The sequence below is a fragment of the Pristiophorus japonicus genome, chromosome 7, assembly GCF_044704955.1.
Source record: "Pristiophorus japonicus isolate sPriJap1 chromosome 7, sPriJap1.hap1, whole genome shotgun sequence".
Taxonomy (NCBI): domain Eukaryota; kingdom Metazoa; phylum Chordata; class Chondrichthyes; family Pristiophoridae; genus Pristiophorus; species Pristiophorus japonicus.
Window position 1 is genome coordinate 17,091,470 of NC_091983.1, and position 26,010 is coordinate 17,117,479.

General features: G+C 49.2%; 1 protein-coding gene across 1 annotated transcript in view; it reads right to left on the minus strand.

The window, feature by feature from the left end:
• Positions 1-26,010, minus strand: part of LOC139267082 (collagen alpha-1(XIX) chain-like) — a 679,874-nt gene that overhangs the window by 207,828 nt on the left and 446,036 nt on the right. Inside the window, exon 19 of the mRNA XM_070884859.1 lies at positions 6,189-6,242. Coding sequence (XP_070740960.1) covers positions 6,189-6,242 — 54 coding nt within the window. The remainder of the gene's footprint in view (positions 1-6,188; positions 6,243-26,010) is intronic.

The following is a 26,010-nucleotide window of genomic DNA, read 5'->3' on the forward strand; positions in this document are numbered from 1 at the left end:
AGCTCTATATCTCACAGTGGAGGTATTTGCTATAAATGAGCAATCTAAAGTCTACATTTTTTTGGATCCGTTTACCCTGCAGAGTGGACTCAGAACAAGGGCAAAAGTAACATCAAAGTACAAGATTGTCCACTGAAGTATAAGATTACCCATTGATGTACAAGATTGTCCATTGATGAACAAGATTGTCCATTGAAGTACGTGATTGTCCATTGAAGTACGTGATTGTCCATTGATGCACAAGGTTGCCCATTGATGTACAAGGGGTTGCCCATTGAAGTACAAGATCGCCCATTGATGTACAAGATTGTCCCTTGATGCACAAGGTTGTCCATTGAAGTACAAGGTTGTCCATTGATGTACAAGATTGTCCTTTGATGTACAAGATCGCCCATTGATGTCCAAGTTTGTCCATTGATGTACAAGGTTGTCCATTGATGTACAAGATCGCCCATTGATGTCCAAGTTTGTCCATTGATGTACAAGGTTGTCCATTGAAGTACAAGGTTGTCCATTGATGTACAAGATCGCCCATTGATGTACAAGATCGCCCATTGATGTCCAAGTTTGTCCATTGATGTACAAGGTTGTCCATTGAAGTACAAGATCACCCATTGATGTCCAAGTTTGTCCATTGATGTACAAGGTTGCCCATTGATGTACAAGGTTATCCACTGAAGAACAAGATTGCCCATGCCCAGTGTAGAACGAAAGGCTTGTATTTATATAGCGCCTTTCACATCACTTTTCTGGCTGTAGACCTTCATTAAGATCAACAGAAGAGCCATACAATCCAACGAAGATTAAAAACTACATTGAGGATGAAACTTGCTACTGCACAGCACAGTCCCTTTTGGCTGGGAATTTCTTCGGAGCTGTTCCCACTCTCCCTTGCTGTAACTTCGCCGTCAGTGCGGCGTAAACCCTGTTTACGGGGGATCGAGAGCAGCTCCGAGGACATTCACGGTCTTTCTCTCTATCAGCGGCTGACCGACCGGCCACGCATTTCTAGCCTTTTCTATATTTGAGAGAGAGAGAGAGAGAAAACGAGGTTGCAAAAATAAAGGAAATACTTTTTCTCAACTAGATGTCATTAAAAATCTACTGGTGGGTCTTCACTAACCCCGGGGGCATATTTAATGTATCAGTAACTAAAAGAATGAGATTGCAATGTCTTCTGAGATACCATCCACTCAGGCTCCTATTTCATTCACAGCAGGCAGTAATTAAAAGAGACCCCTGTCGCTTTTGAATCCAGAAGAAGAATGTTGGGGGAGAAAAGGACAAGTTTACATAATGCGAATAAATACTAAATAATGAAAATGATTTCTAATTGAATGAAGACTTATGAAAGTAATGAAATCTCTCGCATTTAATTGTTTAAAGCTGGAATTTTCTGAGCATGTGGCATGATTCGTAACTATGCGTCTTATAGTCAAACTCTAGCAGATCTTGCAATAATATTCTTGAAATACACCAACCAGCTAGATAAGAAAAATGTAAGACAGAGGGGGAATTCTGTTCGCTTAAGTCCACAAAGCAAATAGATTTTCTGCCTCTTTTTTTTGCCACAGGCACTGATTTATCCTGGTATCCGACCCACAAGCAGTAGATGCTCTGTGGTACCTTGGCCAAGTGACCATGTGTGAGAGTAAACAGGGATGTCTTGGCAGGCTATTCATCCGTAGAGGCCGTCGTGGCAATGCCTGTTCCTCCCCTTATCCAAAGCCCACACATGTGTGGTTTCCAGCAAGGACATCCACATTCCCAACCCCAGCCTGACGTTCAATATTAGGATCTCTATGCTCCTCTAAATATGGCTCTTGCGCATCTCCAATTTTAAACACTCTACTATTGGCGGCCATGCTTTCAGCTGACTAGGCCCTAAGCTCTGGAATTCCCTCCCTAAACCTCTCCATCTCTTTACCTCATAGACAAGCTAAGTGAGTGCGCAAAAATTTGGCACGTGGAGTATAATGTTGGAAAGTGTGAGGTTGGAAACACAAAAGGTTAATATGTAGATACAGCAAGTGATCAGGAAGGCCAATGGAATCTTGGCCCTTATTGCAAAGGGGATGGAGTATAAAAGCAAGGAAGTCTTGCTACAGTTGTACAGGATATTGGTGAAGCCACACCTGGAATACTGCGGCAGTTTTGGCTTCCATATTTACGAAAGGATATACTTACTTTGGAGGCAGTTCAGAGAAGGTTCACAAGGTTGATTCCAGAGATGAGGGGGGTTAACTTATGAGGAAAGGTTGAGTAGGTTGGGCCTCTACTCATTGGAGTTCAGAAGAATGAGAGGTGATCTTATCGAAATGTATAAAATTATGATGGGGCTTGACAAGGTGGATGCAAAGAGGATGTTTCCACTGATGGGGGAGACTAGAACTAGAAGGCATGATCTTAGAATAAGGGGTCGCCCATTTAAAACAGAGATGAGGAGAAATTTCTTCTCTCAAAGGGTTGTGGATTTGTGGAATTCGCTGCCTCAGAGAGCTGTGGAAGCTGGGACATTGAAAAAATTTAAGACAGAAATAGACAGTTTCTTAAACGATAAGGGAATAAGGGGTTATGGGGAGCGGGCAGGGAAATGGACCTTAATCCATGATCGGATCAACCACGATCGTATTAAATGGTGGAGCAGGCTCGAGGGGCCGTAAGGCCTACTCCTGCTCCTATTTCTTATGTTCTTATTATCCTCCTTTAAGACGCTCCTTAAAGCCTACCCCTTTGAGTAAGCTTTTGGTGACCTCTCCTAATTTCTCCTTACGTGGCTCGGTGCCAACTTCTGTTTGATAAGCGGTCCTGTGAAGAGCCTTGGGATATTTTACTAGGTGAAGGGCGCTATATTAATGCAAATTTTAGTTGTGGTGGTATGGCAAAACTTTTTCCCCCCTCCCTAGCCCAGGGATGTTGGGACCAATGTAACAGCATGATTGTCATCCTGTCTGAGGTCAACTATCTCAGCACATACCAGCCATTGACCCTAGCGCTTTCCTGGCATGTAGGTACAACTCCACATTCGGCTGCGCACTTACCAACTGGTTATTGGGGGAGAGCACTCATTCTTATTTGTATTATGGGATAGATTTTACAAATGAGCACTGCTGGCACAGTGTTTCGTACGACAGGAGTGCAAATCAGGAATTTGAGGGCAGAGGGGCAGGTTTGTAAACCCTACGCCTCACTGTGAAGGAAGCAGCTGTAATATGGACATAACCACAAGACCTCTCCAAACTCTGCATTGTGCTGCTTCCTCAATTATTATTGTCATTTTTTGTTGCAAGGCTTCTACGTTAAATCTTGTTTTATAGGCACACAAGTTGTACAGGCGCTTGGGAATAGTGAAAGTCTGCTCACAAATACCGCTGTGCAGCTGTTCCGAGCCCTAAGAAATCTTAAGATAAGGACCGTCAGTGTGTAAGAGGATCCCGAACACAGCTGGCATCTTTCATGGAGTGGTGCGTTATTTGGAGTGCAAGGGAGACAGGCTGCAGTCGACCCCTCCCTTCACCTCAATGCTGACACAGAACCCAATGACCATTCTGAACATCACCAACTCAGAAGCCCAGGTTTAACTGAGGACTCTGACCAGAGTGAGTTAGAAAATCAGGCAGAGGGGCTTCGTGTTTCACTCCGTAGATCTTGCCATGGCCCAACAAAATAAGCAATCTTTCTAAGTTCATGGCATCGAACAACAGTTCGAGTGTTCCATTCCTGTGATAAAACAACATAATGCTTTGGAAGAGGAGTACAGAAGATTAAGGGTGATTTTAATTGAGGTGTTTAAGATTATTAAAGGAGTTAATATGATAGATAGAGAGACACTATTTCCTCTGGTGGGAGAGTCCAGAACAAAGGGGAAATAATCTTAAAATTAGAGCTAGGCGGTTCAGGGGTGATGCACTTCTTCACACAAAGGGCAGTGGAAATCTGGAACTCTCTCCCCCCAAAAAACTGTTGAGGGTGGGGGCGGGGTGGGGGTGGGGGAAGCATCAATTGAAAACTTCAAAACTGAGATTGATAAATTTTGTCAGGCAAGGGTATTAAGGGTTATGGAAACAAGGTGGATAAATGGAGTTCTCGATAGAGAACAGCCATGATCTAATTGAATGGCGGAACAGACTTGAGAGGCTGAACAGTCTGTCCTATGTTCTTATGCTATGTAGTTATCTCTGTTTTATACCTGTAATAAACTCGAGCTTACAGGTCATGTAGTGATATTAGCTGATGTTTAGCTAGTGCTCGAGGAGTAGGATCGGACTGCTACTTGATGCTACATTTAAGAGGAGTGTAGAAGGGGCCACACTTCTTCGGACAGAATAGAGTGAAGTGTGAAGGCAGAAGGATTAATAAACAAAGAGCACCCGTGTGGCATTTTCATTCCAAGATAATTTCCAGTGAGATTTTTAATTTAAAGATAAATAATTATGAATTATATCATTTTCTCCGATGCCCTTCTTGGCGACCTTTCAACTTCCACCTTTTATTAATTCCAAATTGTCCAAAACTCCACCCTAGCTATCCTGACCCACAATAATCATCACTTGCCCATAATCCCCATCCTCACACTGGCTCTAGAAATCCCGAACTTGTCTGATTTATAATCCTCATATTTGTAATGTTTGCATCTGTGAGCATGCTCACAGGTTAAAACTTAAATAGTTGTGGAGCTGTTGCATTGTGAGTGGCTTAGCCAGTCACGTGATATTCACAAGACTCGATAAAACCCCAGTTAGTTGAGTTTAGTTTTGATGAACTGGTAGTGTTCAGTTTGATTGTTAAAGCTTTGCTAATAAACCAGCGAGTTCTTTATAGCAAATGTGTAGCTGTGAATTCTTAAGCAAAAAACCCATGAAGCAAATACACTACAATATTCATTTACAAAACTCTCCACGCCGTTGAACCATCCTATCTCTGAACACTTCTTCAGCCTTTGCTACCTCCTGTGCCCTTTAGTCCTCTGACTCTGGCTTACTGTGGATCTCCACCCCTCTCCCTCCCTTTGCTCACTATTGGTGGTGGACCTCCTCAGCTATCTCAGGTCTGCTCTCAGGAACTCCCTCCAGCGACCCATCCTCCTCCCTAACTCTCTTCCCACCTTTAAAGGCCTTCTTCAAACCCTTTGCTTCAACCAAAGCCTTTGGTCACTTCTCCTCTCCTTCCTCTGTGAAGCGCATGGGATATTTTTCTACATTGGAGGTGCTATCCTGTTGTTGTCATGAGCCGTGTCATGTTCCAGCCTTGCATCTACTGGGTTGAGATTTCCCAGACTCCTTTTGTTGCCTCATATCAACAATAGCAGGCATTGATGACGAGATCCAACACCGCCTCCAGTGCGGCCGCCTGAGGAATAGAGTGTTTGAAGACCAGGCCCTCAAAACTGCCACCAAGCTCATGGTCTACAGTGCTATAGTAATACCCGCCCTCCTGTATGGCTCAGAGACATGGATCATGTACAGTAGACACCTCAAGTCGCTGGAGAAATACTACCAACGATGTCTCCGCAAGATCCTACAACTCCAATGGGAGGACAGATGCACCAACATTAGCGTCCTCGACCAGGCCAATATCCCCAGCATTAAAGCACTGACCACACTTGATCATCTCCGCTGGGCAGGCCACATAGTTTGCATGCCAGACACGAGACTCCCAAAGCAAGTGCTCTACTCGGAACTCCTTCACGCAAACGAGCCAAAGGTGGTCAGCGGAAACGTTACAAGGACACCCTCAAAGCCTCCCTGATAAAGTGCAACATCCCCACTGACACCTGGGAGTCCCTGGCCAAAGACCGCCCTGAGTGGAGGAAGTGCATCCGGGAGGGCGCTGAGCACCTCGAGTCTCATCGCCAAGGGCATGCAGAAAACAAGCACAGGCAGCGGAAAGAGCGTGCGGCAAACCTGTCCCACCCACCCCTTCCCTCAACAATTATCTCTCCCACCTTTGACAGGGTCTGTGGTTCTCGTATTGGACTGCACAGCCACCTAAGAACTCATGTTAAGAGTGGAAGCAAGTCTTCCTCGATTCCGCGGGACTGCCTATGATGATGATGATGATTTGTTCAGCACCCACTCACCTTTCTGTCCCTTCAGCCTGTGTCGGCTCCAAACTCGGGCACTGGAGGTTAAAAATAAAGACAAACGGGCAGAAAACAATGTGAATGGGAGAAGAGTAAGGGTACTTACGGGTGGTCCGGGGGGCCCTGAATTTCCTGCAGGTCCTCGCCTACCCCGCCTTCCCTAAAGGGAAAGAAACAACAGGAAGATGAACAAAGTTCAATCGCTCTGTAGCCAAGCATAGCTTCTACCTGAAATATAAGACGAGGTAAAAGTTTCAGGACAATAAGATATTTGGGGGCTGAATTGCCCACCGCTGGAACGCGGCACACCTACCGTGGTTAGACGGGTGGCCTCCTGAGCAAAATTCTGCTCTTTGGATTTTTTTTTTCAGCGGACCGGAAGTCAGTCCTATTGGGGTGGGTGAGGGGAAGCTCGCAGGTTACAGGGGCGGAAGTTGGGGGGCGGGTGTAGTGTCTGCCGCTGTCAGTCATCAACGTAGCCTGACGGGGGGGGGGGGGGGAGCCGTTGCGATTGTTTAAGTTCAGTCCACTGGGCCACCAGGGAGGGTTTCGGCCGGGCCAGCGGGGGGATGCCAGGCTGCCCGTTGGCGGCGCGGCCAAGCCAGGGGGCATAATTGCCGTGCCGACATGGCAGTCGGCAGGAGGAAGATTTTCTCGGCGGAATTTCGCCATCGGGGGAACACCAGCGGTGCGCGCTCTGATGATGCACTTAGGACGGATCGGCAGCAGCGGAGTGGTGGTGGCGGGTAGGTGGGGGTGGGCGCGGGTCACGGCCGGGATACCGCAGGGGCATAACTTTCAAAATGGCGGCCATTACACGAAAAATCGGCGGCCATTGCACTCTGCAACGTGGCCGGCGATTTCCGCCGGTCGCAAGCCTTAAGGGAAGGGCCAATTTCGGGCCCTTGCTTTCTTCCAGTACTGAGAACTGGGTAGGTGAAGCGTGTGAGAGTATAGCGCAGGACACCACCAAGACTGAACACAGCGGGAAAGAAGAAATAAATCACGAAAGGAAAATAATGGTTAGCAAACTCCCAAGGGTTTTTTAGTATTGCTCTCCTGAAGTCGCTGACTTGCTGGAGCCTGGTTCTGCGGACTCTGTGCACACACACAGTACTTTTTGAAGAGATCAGTGGATATTGATCAGAACACAGAGCTCTGGCTGCTCGCTGACCTGTATTGGCTTCCTAGTCTGGTAATGTTGGCTCCCGGTCCGGCAACGTTAGTTACTGGTGCAGCAACGTTGGCTCCTTGTCTGACCAAGCCTTGATCTTAAAATTCTCATCCTTGTTTTCAAATGCCTCCATGCGTCCCCCCCTCCTGCGCACCCCCCCACCTCCTGCGCCCCCCCCACCTCCTGCGCCCCCCCCACCTCCTGCGCCACCCCCCATCCTGCAGCCCCCCCCCTCCTGCGCCCCCCCACCCTCCCTATCTCTATCATCTCCTCCAGCCCTACAACTATTCTAGTTACACCTGTAAATCAAATGCCCCCTTATTAAAGGGATAAATTAGACGGCAAACTTTAATACAAGTGCCCCTGATTAAAGGGGGGGGCACTAAAACCTACACAATAAACAAGTTAACTTTTGGCAGTAAGCTTAATTCAAATCAAAATTTGGTTGCCGGGGGTGATGATGCACTCCAGTCCCTCCGGTGCCCACCTCTCGCGGAAGGCCGCGAGTGTACCGGTGGCCCTCTGCGATCTTTGCGTTCCTCCAATTCTGGCATCTGGTCCATCCCCAATTTTCATCGCACCACCATCGGTGGCTGCTGTGCCTTCAGCCACCTAGTCCCTAAGCTCTAGAAGCCCCTCCCTAAACCTCTCCACCTCTCTGCTTCTTGTTCCTCCTTTAAGATGCTTCTCAAAACCTGCCTCTTTGACCAAGCTCTGCCCTGATTTCACCTTATGTGGCTCAGTGTCAAATTTGATTTGATAAAGCTCCTATGAAGTGCTCTGGGCTGTTGTGCTGTGTTAAATCTAAGTGGCCACTGTTAATCTTCTCCTCTTCAGTGACCTAATTACTATCTTTGGCGGCGATGAATCAATCTGGGGCCTTCTAGTCTCTATCACTTAGTACAATACCAGGGGTAGCGTTCAAACACCCTCGTGTGTGTCAGAGGACTGAAGTGTTGTTAATGTAACACCTCTGTTCAAAAAGACAACAAGGGATAAACCAGGTAATTATAGACCAGTCAGCCTAACATTGGTAATCGGCAAGCTTTGAGAAGCCATAATACCCGATAAAATTAATACTCAGGCAGAAAGACGTGGATTAATTAAGGGCAGCCTGCAGGGATTTGTAAAAATCAAGTCATGCCTGACAAATGTAATAGAGCTCTTTGAGGAGTGCGTTGATGAAAGGGAATGCTGTGGATTATATGGCTTTTCAAAAGGTGTTTGATATAGTGCCACATAGGCAGCTAGTTGATAAAAAAAATAAATGGAGTGTGGCAGCATGGATAGGAAGTTGTTTAAAGGACAGATACAAAGCCAGGCTGAATGCATGGTTTATGGACTGGAGGGTGTGGATTTGAACTGTTGGTTGTTCCAGCAGTGAAGAGGCTGGAGCCATATTGAGGCAGGGGCGGCAATTAAACAGAACTGGCAGGCTGCGGGCACCAAACGGGTGTCCCGATGCTGCTGGCCAGATTCAAGCTGGTGCCACTGGACCAAGACCTAGCTCGGTCAAGCTCTGGTGGCTGGTGTGCAACGGCCACCACACGTTAAAAAAATCCAAGCACAGGCATCTTCCACCCTTCAGGATGTATTTCACACCTGTGAACTCATCCCTTTTTTGGCGTGGAAGCAAGTCATCCTTGCTTCGAGGGACTGCCTACGATGATGATGGTGGTGCAATATTGGGCGGGCTGGAGGAGCGAAATACGTAGGTCATACCTGGCGGACGTTCGCGATCATGGGCGGATCGGGCGGCAGAAGCGCCCTGGTTATTTCTCTGCACTCCTGCTCACCCCGGCCTCTCAACAATCATTTAAAGCTGATATCGGGCTGGATTTTCGGCTAGTTGCCGCCTCTGTTAGTGCCCCAGAGGGCAGCCTGCAATGGCAGTGGTAAGCTCTTCCGGGCGGGCGGACAGTTTCCAGCATTCCGCCGGGGTTTTCGGGGCCGGTTTCGGCCGGGCGCGGAGCATTACCACCCGGAAGAGGCGAGCCTGTGTGCAATGCCACTGGTTGCGACACCGGTTCGATTTTTGGCTCCAGCCCGACCCGTAGCGCGCCATAGAGCGCCCTGCTGGGAACGCCTGTGAAAGTGGGCGGTCCGACCTATAGCAGCCGCAGTGAGGTAAGTAATGACCACCTCAGGTAAGTTTGATTGTCTTTATTTTGCGATTTATGTTGTGGTGGCGTGAGTTACTTGGGAATGTTTTTGGTGGTTGTTTTTCTTTTTTTTTTCCTCCCCAGGCCTCTCTTAGAGCGCTCCGGGGCCGGCTGTTTAGCCCGGGATTTTCCCTTGCTCAGCCGGCTTAGCGCCCTAAGAGAGGTGTGTAACGCCTCCCTTAGCGTTCCGCCCCACACTCAGGGCCCAGCTGCCCAATTTTGCTGACTGAGGCGCAAACTGTTCCCGGGCACTATCAGGACCGCCCTGCCACCATTACCGCCCCAAAATGAGCAAAGACAAAAATCCAGCTCTTGTGCTGTAATGCCAGTAAAACAGATCAGAGTGCGCACGGCGCTCCTGCCAACCAGTTATGTCCTAAATTGGCAATCGGGAGATCTATGCATGTCATGGGAACTTCGATCTGTATACCGTCTGAAACAGGCAGCCACTATAGCCAGCAAAAGACCCCTATAAAAATGGTGGCAGCCAGAGAATCAGCGTTACCAGGGCGATAAGTCAACCGACCCCATTTTGAGGCCATTACTGGCTCATTAAAACCTTCTGTGGCAGGTTAAAATCGGCCCTGAGAGATGCCAACAGTTGTAAACTCCAACGGTCAGTGTTTGGACCATTGCTTTTCTCAATATAAGTACAAATGATCACAATTTGCAGATAAGAATGGGTATGGGGATCGCAATGCACTATAGACCTGCACCCGTTGAAAGTAGTTCAGGCAGCAAGCGACATTTGTGCTGCCTGCTAATTAACATTATTGATGAGTGCAGCCCAGTATTGATAGCACTGCTGAGTGGCTGAGAACTCAATGGGAGGCCCCAAGTTTGTGCGAGGCTAGCTCTATTTAAAGCCAGCCTCCACTTTTAAATGCAGTCTGCACCTCTTAAAGCTGAGGTGCATTCTGCATACAGCAACTCATTGAATTGGCTGCCAAGGCAACTGTCACTCAGTTATGGTTCAATAGGGCAGAGAAAAGGCACCTCGGTTCTCTGACGCAGCACTGGAGGCTTTAGTGCAGGGGGTAGAATGGAGGGGACAGGCTCTCTACCCACAGGGGGCCAGGAGATCCTCCAGACTCACAGTCAGATGCCAGTAGGAGCTCCCACTGGACTCCCACTCCGGCAAATACTTGGGGTCTCCTCCCGAGCGGTCAAGGCAGTGGAACCCCGATGCTTGAGCACCCCGATGGTCTGCTCAATGACATTCCTCGTGGCAGCATGGCTGTCATTATATGAGTGCTGGCCATGAATGGTGGGGTTGTGGAGGGGAGTCATCTGCCAGGCGTAGAGCGGACAGCCCTCGTCTCCGAGCAGCCACCCTCGGGTTTGACGTGGTGGCGGGAAAATTGCTGGCACAGCGCCTGGCGCAGGATGAAGGCATCATGACTGCTGCCAGGATAGCGGGCATTCACCATCATGATGTGCTGGACGTGGTCGCACAACAACTGCACATTCAGTGAGTGGTGCCCTCTGCAGTTACAGAACATCTCACCATTGAGTTGGGGCGCCCGCAAAGCCCTGTGTGTTGCAGTCGATGGCGGCCTGCACCATAGGGAAGCCCGCTATCCTGGCAATCGCAGACCCGCGTTCCTTCTGCTTCTCTCTGTTTAACATGAAGACCATGAAATCCCCTCTCCTGGTGTACAGAGCCTCTGTGACCTGTCGGATGCAGCAATGGACGGCGAACTGCGAGATGTTCGCTATGTCGCCTGTTCCGGCCTGGAAGGATCTCCGCTGGTGAAAATATTCTGGGCCACGGTCACCTTGAGGTCCACTGGCAGAGCTGTCATCGCCCTGCTCTGAGGCTGCAGGTCTGGCTCCAAGAGGTGTCAGAGTTCTGTGACCACCTCCTGGTATACTGCTCCTGGCTTAGTGGAGGCGGAACGGAGATGACATCATGATGCGTGTGCATCACCACGTCTCTCCCCCTTCACTTAAAGGGGAGAGTCTTCTGCATTGTGAAACATCAGTGCACTGGGCCACCAGGGAGGGTTTCAGCCACACCAATGGCCTGGCACCCAAGAGGGCGTGCCAGACTGCCTGTTGGCGGCCCAGCCGAACCCGGGGGGGGGGGCATATTTGGCCGGACGATCTTGAAGTCAGCTGGCAAAAAAAAACATGGCAGTCGCAGCAGTGTGCCCTCCCCTCGGGAGATCAGGGGTGCACTTAGAGCAGTGTGCCCTCCCCTCGGGAGATCAGGGGTGCACTTAGAGCAGTGTGCCCTCCCCTCGGGAGATCAGGGGTGCACTTAGAGCAGTGTGCCCTCCCCTCGGGAGATCAGGGGTGAACTTAGAGCAGTGTGCCCTCCCCTCGGGAGATCAGGGGTGCACTTAGAGCAGTGTGCCCTCTCCTCGGGAGATCAGGGGTGCACTTAGAGCAGTGTGCCCTCCCCTCGGGAGATCAGGGGTGCACTTAGAGCAGTGTGCCCTCCCCTCGGGAGATCAGGGGTGCACTTAGAGCAGTGTGCCCTCCCCTCGGGAGATCAGGGGTGCACTTAGAGCAGTGTGCCCTCCCCTCGGGAGATCAGGGGTGCACTTAGAGCAGTGTGCCCTCCCCTCGGGAGATCAGGGGTGCACTTAGGATGGTCAGCAGCAGCGGGGTGGAAGTGGGGACTGCCAGAAACCCCCCCCGAGGTGAATTTCTCTGGCAGTGGCCATTGGGCCGGAGGTCGGCAGCCGCTCGACTCTGCCGCCTGGCCGCCGCTTTCTGCCGGTAAGCGTCCTTTTTGGGGAGCTGAATTTCGGCCCCTTGGTCTACGGGAAATTGGTGCTGCCTGCTCATTATAATGTCAGGCGTACAGCCTTCGCTTCTTATTGACCGCGGAGCTGCTTCAGGGTGGGCAGAAAATTGGGCTTGACCGACACCACTTAAAGGCAGCCAGCACCTCTTAAACAGGAGGTACTGTCTGGCTATAGACAACAGGGAAACATTGTGACAGTCCTAAATTGGCTTGAAAAGGTAGGGAAGAGGCATTCAGACTTCTTGGGTGAAGCTTTGGAGGCTCTGGTTCAGGTTGTCTACAGGACGAGGGTGATTTTGTTCCTCTCGGGGGGCAGAATGCCCTCCAGGCAATAACTCCGTCCCCAGCTCAGCTCCAAGGACACGGCTGCAATGCAGTAAAAAGTTCAATGAGCTCACCAATTTCCTGTAGACCAATAGTCTAACTGCAACTACCCTCTGCTCACACCTCCACCACCTCTGTTATGTATTGACCAGGTACATTTAATGTATAGTTACAATGGTGCACCACAGGGGGCGCTGTGGTGGGAGACCTGAAAGTACCTGCAAGACAGAGTATAAAAGGCTGCCCACCACACCTGAGAGCCACACTGGAGTTACACAATAAAGGACGGAGGTCACAGCAGTTACTACAACACCATACTGTGTGGAGTCAGTGATTTGAGTGCTCCATACATCACAACCTCCAACCTCACGACTCACAATACTCCCCTCTCTGTTTCTCTTCACTCTCCTACTATCACTGCACCACACTTCACGACGCCTCCTTCTCCTCCTGCTCAGACACTCTGCACCACCTACCCTCACCACTATTACAACCTTCACTTCGCCACACTTCACACTATTCGACCATGACAAGACACATTTCCAAAATACGAGGTTGCCACTAACACAGTCCCCTCCTTGTTGCAGGAGAAGGTCTCGCACAACATGCGACAGGAGGGGGTGACTGGACCAGGATGTGCTGCCCATCACGGATGAGGCAGAGACACGTCTGTAGCAACTGGCAAATCTGGAGGAGATGTCGTGCAGGGTTTCTTAACACCCTTATCCTCTTTTTCCCCTCTTCCGTCTCTCTCACCCCCCACGCTCTGCATGACAAACTACAGTTGCTCACATCGCCCCGCTGTTCTCCTTTCACACTAAACGCTAACCCATGTCCCTCTCTTTCATTGCTGTAAACGCCAATGTCCCTGCGCCACCTCAGCTAGAGGAGGCCAGCCTTCCTGGAGATGTCCCATCACTCGAACAGGGGAGTAACAAGCACCAGCACAGAGACCGGCTCCACATAGGTTACCGGATTGGCCATCATGTGGTAAATCACGAGCCACAAGTGTATAAGGACTAGGGGAGAAAGCTAGGATGCCACAGGTACCCGCTCGGAGGGCGAGATCATATACTAGCAACTGCTGCAGAGGATTCATATGCTGACGAAGGACCAGGCTACCAAAGAAGGCAGATGGACATACGTGAGATGCGAGGTGCACCGGGGCAACCTGCCAGCGAGCTTGCTCTCAATGGCTCAGAGCATGGCGGACTCCAGCTCCAACCTGTGTCAGGGCTTCGCGCAGAGCATGGAGACCATTCTGGTCAACATGGAGCGGGTGGTCAGCTCTATGACCACGACTGTGGCACCCGCCATGATGGAGCCCATGGTGAGGAGCTCTGGCAGATTCCATGAAGGCTCACCCTGCTGTCATCGAAGCTCAGACGGCTACCGTCTCGGATTTGGGGGCCACCGTCGACGGGGGGCTTCCGGAGCGTCACGTCACTCCTGCTCCACGTTTCCCCGCAGGGCCGTAGGAATGCTGAACTGCAGTCCAAGGAGTGGCGAGTGCCCTCTCGCAGACTGACAGCATGCCTGCTCTCCCGCCCGTGCCCTTGTTGGTCATCATCATCATCATAGGCAGTCCCTCGAAATCGAGGAAGACTTGCTTCCACTCTAAAAGTGAGTTCTTCGGTGACTGAATGTCCAATAGGGGAATTACAGTCTCTGTCACAGCTGGGGCAGACAGTGGTTGAAGGAAAGGGTGGGTGGGGAGTCTGGTTTGCCGCACGCTCCTTCTGCTGCCTGCGCTTGGTTTCTGCATGCTCTCGGTGACGAGACTCGAGGTGCTCAGCGCCCTCTCGGATGCACTTCCTCCACTTAGGGCGGTCTTTAGCCAGGGATTCCCAGATGTCGGTGGGGATGTTGCACTTTATCAAGGAGGTTTTGAGGGTGTCCTTGAAACATTCCCTTTGCCCACCTAGGGCTCGCTTGCCGTGTAGGAGTTCCGAGTAGAGCGCTTGCTTTGGGAGTCTCATGTCTGGCATGCGAACAATGTGGCTCGCCCAGCGGAGCTGGTCGAGTGTGGTCAGTGCTTCAATGTTGGGAATGTTAGCCTGGTCAAGGACACTAACATTGGTGCGTCTATCCTCCCAGGCGATTTGCAGGATCTTGCGGGGACATCGTTGGTGGTATTTCTCCAGCGACTTGAGGTGTCTACTGTACATGGTCCTTGTTGGTACCACACAGCCAGCTGGGCCAGACTGTCCGGCCCAGGCCGACAGGCTGCAGCCAAGCCCTTAAGGCCCAGAGCTGCTCGAGTTTGCCCACCGCAACCATCTGAAATATCTTCACTGGAAGCTCAGCAACCTTCCACCTCCCAAGCTGTAGCTGCTAAGGCAACACTTGGCAGGAACACTAGATAGGAGCACTTGGATGACTAGAGGAGGACATTTCACTCTTGAAACTAGGCGATGAGATTAATAATTTAATGCTTTAGATAGCAAAGATTTGCAATGCTTAGAATTCGGTGACTGCTCTTTACACAGCGAAACATAGGAAAAATGACGGACAGGTAAAGACCACCAGGTAAAGACATGCAGAGCGCTGCTTTCTCTGATTAGACTCCGAGGGCTAACATATGTCAAGACAGTCCCTGAGGGAGTAGTGCTCAAACAGACTATAACACAACCTTCCTTATTTGCTTTTCATGCTGCTGCTTCTAATCAAGGCACTGGTGAACTGTAATTCCCATCGCTAAAAGAGCTGGATTCAAGCTCCGTGCTTTTAGTCTCTTTGACATCTCACTCGAGGCATGAAAGTGTGGGTCTCTGGAGGTCGGGAGGCCTTCACATTATAAAGTGCTGCCGGCCGTAGGAAGACTGTGTGTCTGCTGTCAACAGCACTCCTTCAGTGTAAAGCTGCCTTTAAACCTCTGTCTGAAACCGGTCATTCCAAAGATTCACCACCCTCTGATTGAAGACATTTCTCCTCATCTCAGTCCTAAATGACCAACTCCTTATTCTGTGACCCCTGGATCTAGGCTACCCAGTCTAGGGAAATCATCATCATCATCATCATCATACGCAGTCCCTCGGAATCGAGGAAGACTTGCTTCCACTCCTGAAGTGAGTTCTTTGGTAGCTGAACAGTCCAATACGAGAGCCACAGACTCTGTCACAGATGGGACAGACATTCGCCGAGAGAAGGGTTGGGTGGGACTGGTTTGCTGCACGCTCCTTCCACTGCCTGCGCTTGGCCTCTTCATGCTCTCGCCATTGAGATTCGAAGAGCTCAACGCCCTCCTGGATGCACTTTCTCCCCCTAGGGTGGTCTTCGGCCAGGGACTCCCAGGTGTGAATAGTGATGTCACACTTTACCAGGGAGGCTTTAAGCATGTCCTTGTAATGTTTCCGCTGCCCACCTTTGGCTCATTTGCCTAGGGAGTCTCATGTCTGGCATGTGAACCATGTACCTGCCCAGCGAAGCTGATCAAGTGTGGTCAGTGCTTCAGTGCTGGTGATGTTGGCCTGGTCGAGGACGCTAATGTTGGTGCGTCTGACCTCCCAGGGGATTTGCAGGATCTTACGGAGACATCGTTGGTGATATATCTCCAGCGACTTGAGGTGTTTTCTGTACATCGTCCATGCCTCTCATCGATACAGGAGGGTGGGTATTACTAAAGCCCTGTAGACCATGAGCTTGGTGGTAGATTTGAGGGCCTGGTCTTCGAACACTCTATTCCTCAGGCAGCCGAAGGATGCACTGGCCCACTGAAGGCGGTGTTGAATCTCCACATCAATGTCTGCTTTTGTTGACAAGAGGCTCCTGAGGTATGGGAAATATTGTGGAGGGCCGCGCCGTGGATCTTGGTGACTGGGGGGCACTGCTGTGCAGCGAGGACAGGCTGGTGGAGGACCTTTGTCTTACGGATGTTAAGCGTAAGGCCCATGCTTTCATATGCCTCAGTGAATACATCGACTATATCCTGGAGTTCAGCCTCAGAATGTGTACAGACGCAAGAGGTTGGGGTGACTTTGGACCTGGCCTGGAGGTGGCGTAGGTTAATCAGCTTCCCACTGGTTCTCTAGTTTAGTTCCACTCCTTCGGGGAGCTTGTTAACCGTGAGGTGGAGCATAGCAGCGAGGAAGATTGAGAAGAAGGTTGGAGTGATAACGCAGCCCTGTTTGACCCCGGTCCGGACGTGGGTTGGGTCTGTAATGGATCCATTGGTCGTGGAGCAGGGGAAGGATGTTGACAAACTTTTGAGGGCATCCGAAACGGAGGAGGATGCTCCATAGACCCTCATGGTTGACAGTGGCAAAAGCCTTTGTAAGATCAAAAAAGGCCATATATAAGGGCTGGAGCTGCTCCCTGCATTTTTCCTGCAGCTGTCACACTACAAAGATCATGTCCATTGTGCCCCGTAGGGGACGAAATCCACACTGTGATTCCAGGAGGAGGTCCTCGGCCACAGGAAGAAGATGGTCGAGGAGAACTCTAGCGACAACTTTCCCAGTGGTTGATAGCAGGAAGATTCTCCTATAGTTGCCGCAGTCGGACTTGTCCCCCTTTTTAAAAGATGGTCACGATCACTGCATCTCTCAGATCTCCTGGCATGCTGTCCTCCCTCCAAATGACAGAGATGAGGTCATATATCCGCGCCAACAGCGCCTCTTCGCCATACTTTAGTGCCTCTGCAGGGATTCCATCCGCACCCGTAGCCTTGTTATTCTTGGGCTGTTTTATGGCTTTGCCTACCTCGTGCAACATTGGGGTTTCACTGAGGTGGTGGCGGGTCACATACTGCGGGAAACCTTTGGAGAAACTTGGAAACCTTTGGAGAAACTCTTAATAACTTTGGAAACTTTGGAAGAAACTTTTTAAAACATCCCTCGGAACTCCAGCGGACAGCTGACCTTCCCAATGCCTGCCCCGCAACCAAGTCTCGGGCCACCTACCATCAATGGTGCTACTCGGTGCCGAGCTGGTGGCCAACATCTCGCCATAGGTAGTTAGGCCGGGTCTCCCGTCGTATTGGACCCCCTTGCCACTGGACCAAGACCTTGCTCAGCTAAGCCCGTGTGGTTGCTGGTGTGCAACGGCCACCCCACGTTAAAAGAAGCTATGCACAGGCATCTTCCACTCCGTTAATATGAAGTTCGGGACCTGGAACGCCAGGACCCTCATGGACAACACCAACAGTGACAGGCCGGAACGCCGCACCGCCAAAGTTGCCCGGGAACTTTGACGTTTTGAAATCGCCACCCTAAGCGAGACCCGGTGGGCAGGGGAAGGCCAGCTCAAGGAACATGGTGGAAGTTGCACCTTTTTCTGGAAAGGAAAACCAGAGGCAAAACACCGTCTTCATGGAGTCGGCTTTGCCGACAAAAATGAGATGGTCGACCGCCTCAAAGACTCCTCCTGCGGGGTTAACGAACGCCTCATGACTCTTTGTCTTACCCTATCCCGGAACCAATGCGCCACAGTCATCAGTGCGTATGCCCCAACACTCGATGCAACGGATGAGGCTAAAGAGGGTTTTTATTCCAACCTCAAGATATCCCTGTCTTGCGTCCCCACGGGTGACAAATTGATCCTCCTAGGTGACTTTAATGCCAGGGTCGACAAAGACACAGAGGCATGATTGGCAGAGAGGGGGTAGGGAAAGCCAACTTCAGCGGTACCCTACTCCTGACAAAATGTCTAGAGAATGAACTCCTCATCACCAACACCCTGTTCCGCCAGAGAGACAAATACAAGGCATCGTGGCAACACCCTCGCTCCAAACACTGGCACCTACTCGGCTATGTCACCGTCCGAGCCAGGGATTACAACGATGTGCAAATCAGCTGCGCCATGACAGGAGCTGATGACTACCGCCTAATCCGATCCATCATCGCCATTAACATAGCCCCAAAGCAGAGGGGACAGCAGAAGCAGTGCCGCAAAAAAGCCAATGCGGGGCCCAACTAAGAGAACCCTATACAGCCAGTGCCTCACAACTAATCTAGCGTGCCTTGATGACCCTGAGATGCTCAATACCCACAGCGCTTGGTCTGCCCTCCAGGCCTCTATAACCAGTGCCTGTGAAGAGACACTTGGTCACTCAACTAGAAAACATCAGGACTGGTTTGATGAAAATGATCAGGAGATCCAAGAACTAATAGATCGCAAGCACAGATCATTTCTGAGCCTCAAGCAACAACCCAACTCGGGAGCAGCAAAACAACGAGACGGTGCTGCAGTGTAAGAGGTGCTCCATTGTCGGGGTTGCTCCATTGTCAGAGGTGCTCCACTGTCGGAGGTGCTGCAGTGTCAGAGGTGCTCCACTGTCGGAGGTGCTGCAGTGTCAGAGGTGCTGCAGTGTCGGTGGTACTGCATTGTCAGGAGTGCTGCATTGTTGGAGGAGCTGCAGTCAAGGATTACTGGATAGCAATCAGGAATGGGAACCCTGGCCGATTCCCTCACCCCATTCATCTGGAAACCGAGTCAAATTTTAGCCTCCCCTACTGTCAACCTGAAGGAGATCGGCTAATTCAGCAGGGACTCAACCTGTGCTTTACTTGCTCTGTATATCCTTGTGCTCTGCCTGGTCTGTCTATACCCTGTGCCTTCCCTGCTCTATACGTTCCTGTGGCACAGCAAGCAGCAAACTTGCCAACTTAATCATGAGGGAACTTTCCACGATTCAATTGATAATGAAAGGTTAAAGGCTAGCCCGATAGTCCTGACATTAGTGCTTCAGTTCCATTTTTACCGGGTTCCCATTCCTGCGTGCTCTCCAATTACCCCGGTGAGAAACCTTGCAGGCGAGTGGATTAGGGTCGGACGTATTCCTGGAGTTTTCATTACATGACCTCCTGCCTCCAACCACCCTGCCCCCATACTTCCGCCATTGGTTGCCCGGCCCGTCCATCCTGCTGAACCATTACCATCCCACACCAATGGAAAATGAACAGACTCTGTCACCTGATTGCATGAATCTTTGCTGTCAGTCAAGGCAGCCTTTTACCCCATCTTCCACCGCTTTTGAGGTCATGAGAGGCGCTATAAAATGCAAGTCTTTCTTTCTTTTTTTATCCAAAAACTACGACTGCACTCCCCAAAGTTGAAGAATTAGTATGCATCTAACCGTGCCATAATCGCTTGTCTTGACAAACATTTATTATATTCTACTTGAGTGTACAGTGCCACCTGTGTCTCAGTGGGTAGCACCCTCTCCTCCGAGTCAGAAGGTTGCGGGTTCAAGCTCCACTCCAGGGACTTGGGCACAAAAACCTTGGCTGACACTCCAGTGCAGTGCTGAAGGAGTGCTACACTGTTGGAGGTGCCGTCTTTCGGATGAGATGTTAAACCGAGGCCACATCTGCTCTCTCAGGTATGTCGGATTCACAAAATTCTGGGACCCCTACTCAATGGACATGTGTCTGGAATTTAAAAGGGAACTGTGTTGGACTTTTGGAGGAGAAATGTGGACAGAAATACCTCACTATTAGGCGCCTTTGAAACATAGAAACATAGAAAATAGGTGCAGGAGCAGGCCATTCAGCCCGTCTAGCCTGCACCGCCATTCAATGAGTTCATGGCTGAACATGAAACTTCAGTACCCCATTCCTGCTTTCACGCCATACCCCTTGATCCCCCGAGTAGTAAGGACTTCATCTAACTCCCTTTTGAATATATTTAGTGAATTGGCCTCAACTACTTTCTGTTCACCACTCTCTGGGTGAAGATGTTTCTCCTCATCTCGGTCCTAAATGGCTTACCCCTTATCCTTAGACTGTGACCCCTGGTTCTGGACTTCCCCAACATTGGGAACATTCTTCCTGCATCTAACCTGTCTAAACCCGTCAGAATTTTAAACGTTTGGACTAAACTAGGGCCTTTCAGATTGAGTTTGGGCATTTTAACTTGTATGCTGGGTCTGCATAGTGAAATGGGGCTGTTTATCCACCTGGGAGGCAGGCCCCAGGGAGACATTAGCAGTCTAACAAAAGCCCACTTAGCAGGGACCCAGATACATATATATATTATTAGTTCTTAAAACGGCTATACAGAAAAACCCTGGCATCAGCAAAACACACAATGGGCAGTATCAAGACCTGATTACGTTCGAACAGCACCATTCGAAAACCCCATCAACACCTCTGGGAATCTTGTATCATGCTAATGCTCAATCAGCCCACCAGAATTCTCACAAAGGGATCACATTAGAGTTGATCAGCTGCCAAAATCGCACAAAAGCAGTCATCAAAAATCAATTGTGCACATGAGTTTTGGCACGAAAGTTTAAGCAGCCTCTCAGGTATAACTGGGAGCTTTACTGGTAACTTTTGGGCTGGTGGACACTTTTGGGCTGAGGAAACACCTTTTGAAGAAACATATCCGAGAACACTCTGGAAAAGCACTTGGACTCTGGGCTCTTTGACTCTGGCTTTGAAACATCTAACTTGCCCCACGAGATCACAGCAACGCAACAAGAAGAACCTAACAAGAAGCCTCGGAGTCACTGAAAAACCAACAATCATCCAGCGCTGGCTCAAAGAAAAAAACTTATTTACCATTAAAAACATCGACCAGTGCTAATACCGAAGACACCGCAAGCAGCCAAAAAATCCACAAGATTGAGGAGAGAGAAAGCAGTGTGCAACTGGTCTATACTGTGGAGAAATCCTTGGTTGTCTGTCTACATCTATCACATCCCTTAAATAATTCCAAGCCCTAGAACCAGGGAGTGGGACGATTCGAACCATCAAGGTCAGAAAAGGCTGACAAACCCACCAGCCCCTACTGGTGGATGTAAAAGATCCCATGGCACTATTTCGAAGAAGAGCAGAGAAGTCATCCCCAGTCTCCTGGCCAATATTTATCCCTTAATCAACATCCCTAACGCAGATTATCTGATCATTATCACGTTGCTGTTCGTGGGAGCTTTCTGCGCGCAATTTGGCTGCTGCGTTTCCCACATTACAACAGTGACTGCACTCCAAAAGTACTTCATTGCTGTAAAGTGCCTTGGGGTGTCTGGTGGTCGTGAAAGGCGCTATAGAAATGCAAATCTTTTTGCCTTCCCTTCTTGTTATTTTGGTGCTTCTGAACGATAGGACGCCACAATTCATCATATTTACTAAACAACATAAGAACATAAGAATTAGGAGCAGGAGTAGACCATTTGGCCCTTTGAGCCTGCTCCACCATACAATAAGATCATGGCTGATCTTCTATCTCAACTCCACCTTTCCGCACTGTCCCCATATCCCTTAATTACTTTAGTTTTCAAGGATTTCATTGGCTGTAAAGCACTTTGAGACGTCCGGTGGTCGTAAAAGGCACTATATAAATGCAAATCTTTGCTTATTTATATGTGATGCGATTATGGTTATGACACCAATGTTCCCGCTAATGTTTTTTGTGCACGGCCCATTCAAATTTTCGCATATGCACGGTTTCTTCCAATGAAAAGCCGGTGAGTGACCACGCGGCCTTGTGGGAACGGACGCTGAAATTTATTTTAACGCAACTTGCTGTGTTATGTTCAGGACAGATGTTGACAGGATTGAGCCTTTTCATAGCGACTGGCAGATGACAGCCATTCTATACCACAGAGAAAAGTTGCAAATGATTAGGTTCTTAATTGGTATATTTCCTGTTTCTTAAATAAAAAGCCAGAAATGTGAAAGAAACCAGATGTTAAATGCCAAGTTATTTTAATCAGTTAGGAAGATAAAAGAGCTGAGAACATGAGATGCACATTACTGACATAAGATCACGCTTGCGATTTAGAATAGCAGTACCGATGTACTAGGTTATCGGTGAAAGGTCAGAGGGAGTGCCTCATGGGGACAAGTCATCGATACATTGGTTCCACATTTTCCTCATGCTTACCCAGCTTAAGTATTGGGGGGCACTTACTGGCAAAAGACAGAAAGTGCTCCATTTAAGTTAATTATATCTGACGTCTTCCCCAACCACTCCAGTCATTCGGAAAGAATTTTTCCATATAGTCCAGCAAAACATACTATGTTTCACTGGGCTATAAAATAAGATGTCAGTGACAGCAAGCCAAGATCTCCCATGTCCGGAAGTCAGGAGTAGGTTATTGCAGCACGGGATATTTAAGTGACCGTTATAAATACGGACTTAGAATACTTAGAGTGAACACAACATTTCAATTATGTGGAAACTTCCCGAAACATAAAATGACCTGGTCGCTCAGGAAGTAGACCGTGTGTCTCTCAATGGAATGGTCACAGGTTCCAGTCCCAGGTCAGCCAGTCTCACTTGAGCCCACTTACCACTGGTGAGAGTGAGTTCCCTTATTTGTCAACAGTACTCCCACCTTAAGGATGATTTAATAGATCAGGCCAATATCGGGTCAGCTTTGGCAGTGGGTAGTCAGTAGCTTGACGATCAGCGTACCCCAACTTCCCAGTTGATTGATCCAGGCTGTCACGCCATTGCTGCACTGAGGGAGTGCTGCACAGTCGGAGGTGCCGTCTTCTGGATGAGAAGTTAAACCAAGGCCCCAGCTACCCTCTCAGGTGGGCATTAAAGAACTAACGGCACTATTTTGAAGAAGAGCAGGGGAGATCTCATGGATTCTACTTCATACTGCGAAAAGTTTTCTTAAACCCCTCTCCCCTGTCTCCTCCACCTCTGACAACAAGTGTGAAGAGCTCATGGACTTCTTTGTCTCTAAGACTGAGACCATCCGATCAGCTGCCTCTGCCACTTCCCTTTCTTCCCCTAGCCCACCGGACCAATTTTCCTCTAAGGTTCCCCATGCCCTAGCCCTGAACTCACATCTTTCTCCAGTTTCTCTCCGATCTCCCCTCATGACCTTTACATGCTCAGCTTGCCGTGAGACCCACTTCCTGATCCCTCGACCTTATTCCCACCAAACTGCTGACCACCCAACTTCCTTTTCTGGCTCCCATGTTAAGCTGACATTGTCTCCTCAGGTACTGTCCTTCTTTCCCTCAAATCTGCCGTCATCACCCCTCTCCTCATAATAATAACCCTTGCAAACTACCGCCCCAACTCCAACCTCCCTTTCCTCCCCAAAGACCTTGAACATGTTGGCACCTCCCAAATCCATGTCCATCTTTAATTGTCACTTTAATTGTCCACTGCATTCCCACTCTGATCTCTGACCTCGGTCTCCTACACTATTCCAACGAAGCTCAATGCAAGCTCGAGGAACAGCTCCTCATCTTTTGTTTAGGCACTTTACAGCCTTCTGAATGCAACACTGAGTTCAAAAATTTCAGAGCGTAACCGCTGCCAATCTTTGCCCCCCCCCCCCCCCCCCCGCCCCCGCTCAGAGCCTGTTACTTTTTCACTCCTTGTCTCTAATGGGAGTTGGTTATTATCCCACTATTCACACCCTATCTTGACTAATGTTTTTCTAACTCCTGGCATTACCATTTGAATTTGGGCCATCGTCCCTTTTGCGTCTCCAATCTCCCCTGCCTTCCACCCGATCACAGACCTTCCCTTTTGTTCTTTCTTCCCCTCCCCCTTTCAGTGTTTGTTAAGAATCTGTTCTTTCCGAACACGCTGCAGTTCTGACGAAGGGTCATCGACCCGAAACGTTAACTCTGCTTCCTCTCCACAGATGCCGCCTGACCTGCTGAGATTTCCAGCATTTCTGTTTTTATTCCAGATTCCAGCACTTGCAGTATTTTGCTTTTGTATTTATGCCATGCCTATCTTTCCCATGTTTCAATCCCTCCAATCAGGTGTCAGTACTGAAACGGTTCTCATCAAACCCACAAATGACATCCTTTGTGACTGTGACAAAGGTAAACTATCTCTCCTCGTCGTTCTCAACCTGTCTGTAGCCTTTGACACAGTTGAGCACTCCATCCACCTCTAACGCCTCTCCACCATCGTCCAGCTGGGTGGGACTGCACTCGCCTGGTTCCATTCTTATCTATATAATCGTAGCCAGAGAATCACCTGCAATTGCTTCTCTTCCTGCTCCCGCATCATTACCTCTAATATCCACCAAGATTATAGCCTTGGCCCCCTCCTAATTCTCAGCCACATGCTTCCCCTTGGCAATATCAACTGAAAACACAGCGTCAGTTTCCACATGTACACTGACGACACCCAGCTCTACCTCACTGTCAGTTCCCTCAACCCCTCCATGGTCTCTAAATTGTCAGACTGCTTGGCCAACATCTAGTTCTGGACGAGCAGATATTTTCTCCAATTAAATATTTGGACGACTGAAGCCATTGTTTTCGGTCCCCGCCATAAACTCCATTCCCCAACCACTAACTCCAGCCCTCTCCCCAACTTCTGTCTCAGGCTGAACCAGACTGTTCGCAACCTAGGTGTCATATTTGATCCTGAAATAAGCTTCTGACCACATGTCCATGGCATAACTAAGACCGCCTATTTCCACCTCCGTAACATCGCCCGTCTCCGCCCCTGCCTCAGCTCATCTGCTGCTGAAACCCTCATCCATGCCTTTGTTACCTCTAGACTTCACTATTCCAATGTACTCCTGGCTGTGCTCCCACATTCTACCCTACATAAACTTGGGGTCATCCAAAACTCGGCTGACAATGTCCTAACTCGCACCAATTGCTGTTCACCCATCACCCCTGTACTCGCTGACCTACATTGGCTCGCAGTTAAGCAATGACACAAATTCAAACTTCTTATCCTTGTTTACAAATCCCTCCATGGCCTCACCCCTCCCTATCTCTGTAACCTCCTCTAGCCCCACAACCTCTCGAGATGTCTGCGCTCCTCTAATTATGCCCTCTGGAGCATCCCTGATTATTATCGCTCAACCATTGGTGGCCAAGCCTTCTGTTGTCTAGGCCCCAAGCTCTGGAATTCCCTTTGTAAACCTCTCCCCCACTACCTCGCTTTCCTCCTTTAGATGCTCCTACCTTTTTGACCAAACTTTTGGTCATCTGCCCTAATTTCTCCTTTTGTGGTTCAGTGTCAATTTATTTTTCCTTATAATACTCCTGTGAAGCGCCTTGGGACGTTTTACTACGTTGAAGGTGCTATATAAATGCAAGGTGTTGCTGTTGGTGTCCTGGCCACTATTTATCTCTCAACTAACGTCACCAAAGCAGGTTATCTGGTCATTATCTCATGTTTGTGGGAGCTTGCTGTGCGCAAATTGGCTGCTGCGTTTCCTATATTACAACAGTGACTACACTGCAAAAGTACTTCATTGGTTGTAAAGTGCTTTGGGACATCCTGAGGTCATCAAAGGTGCTATATAAATGCAAAGTTCTTTCTTCCTTTGATGACCATCGAGGAAAATCACTGAAAGTTAAAGTAAAGTTTAAAGAAAGCAAGCACTAACTCACTGTCATCTAGAAATATAAGTCACTGCGTTTATTAAATATGCAAATCCTCCAGCCACAGTAAATGATAATTTGAAGCGATTCAATTAGTTAGTAATGCGATGTGCTACAGACTGGCACCACATGTCCTTTGCCATTAATTACATTGCTTTTATTTATTTTTAGTAGGACAAATAAAACCTAGATAAAGTAACTGTGATTGAAAGTAGAGCTTTCTTGAGGCAGATAACAGT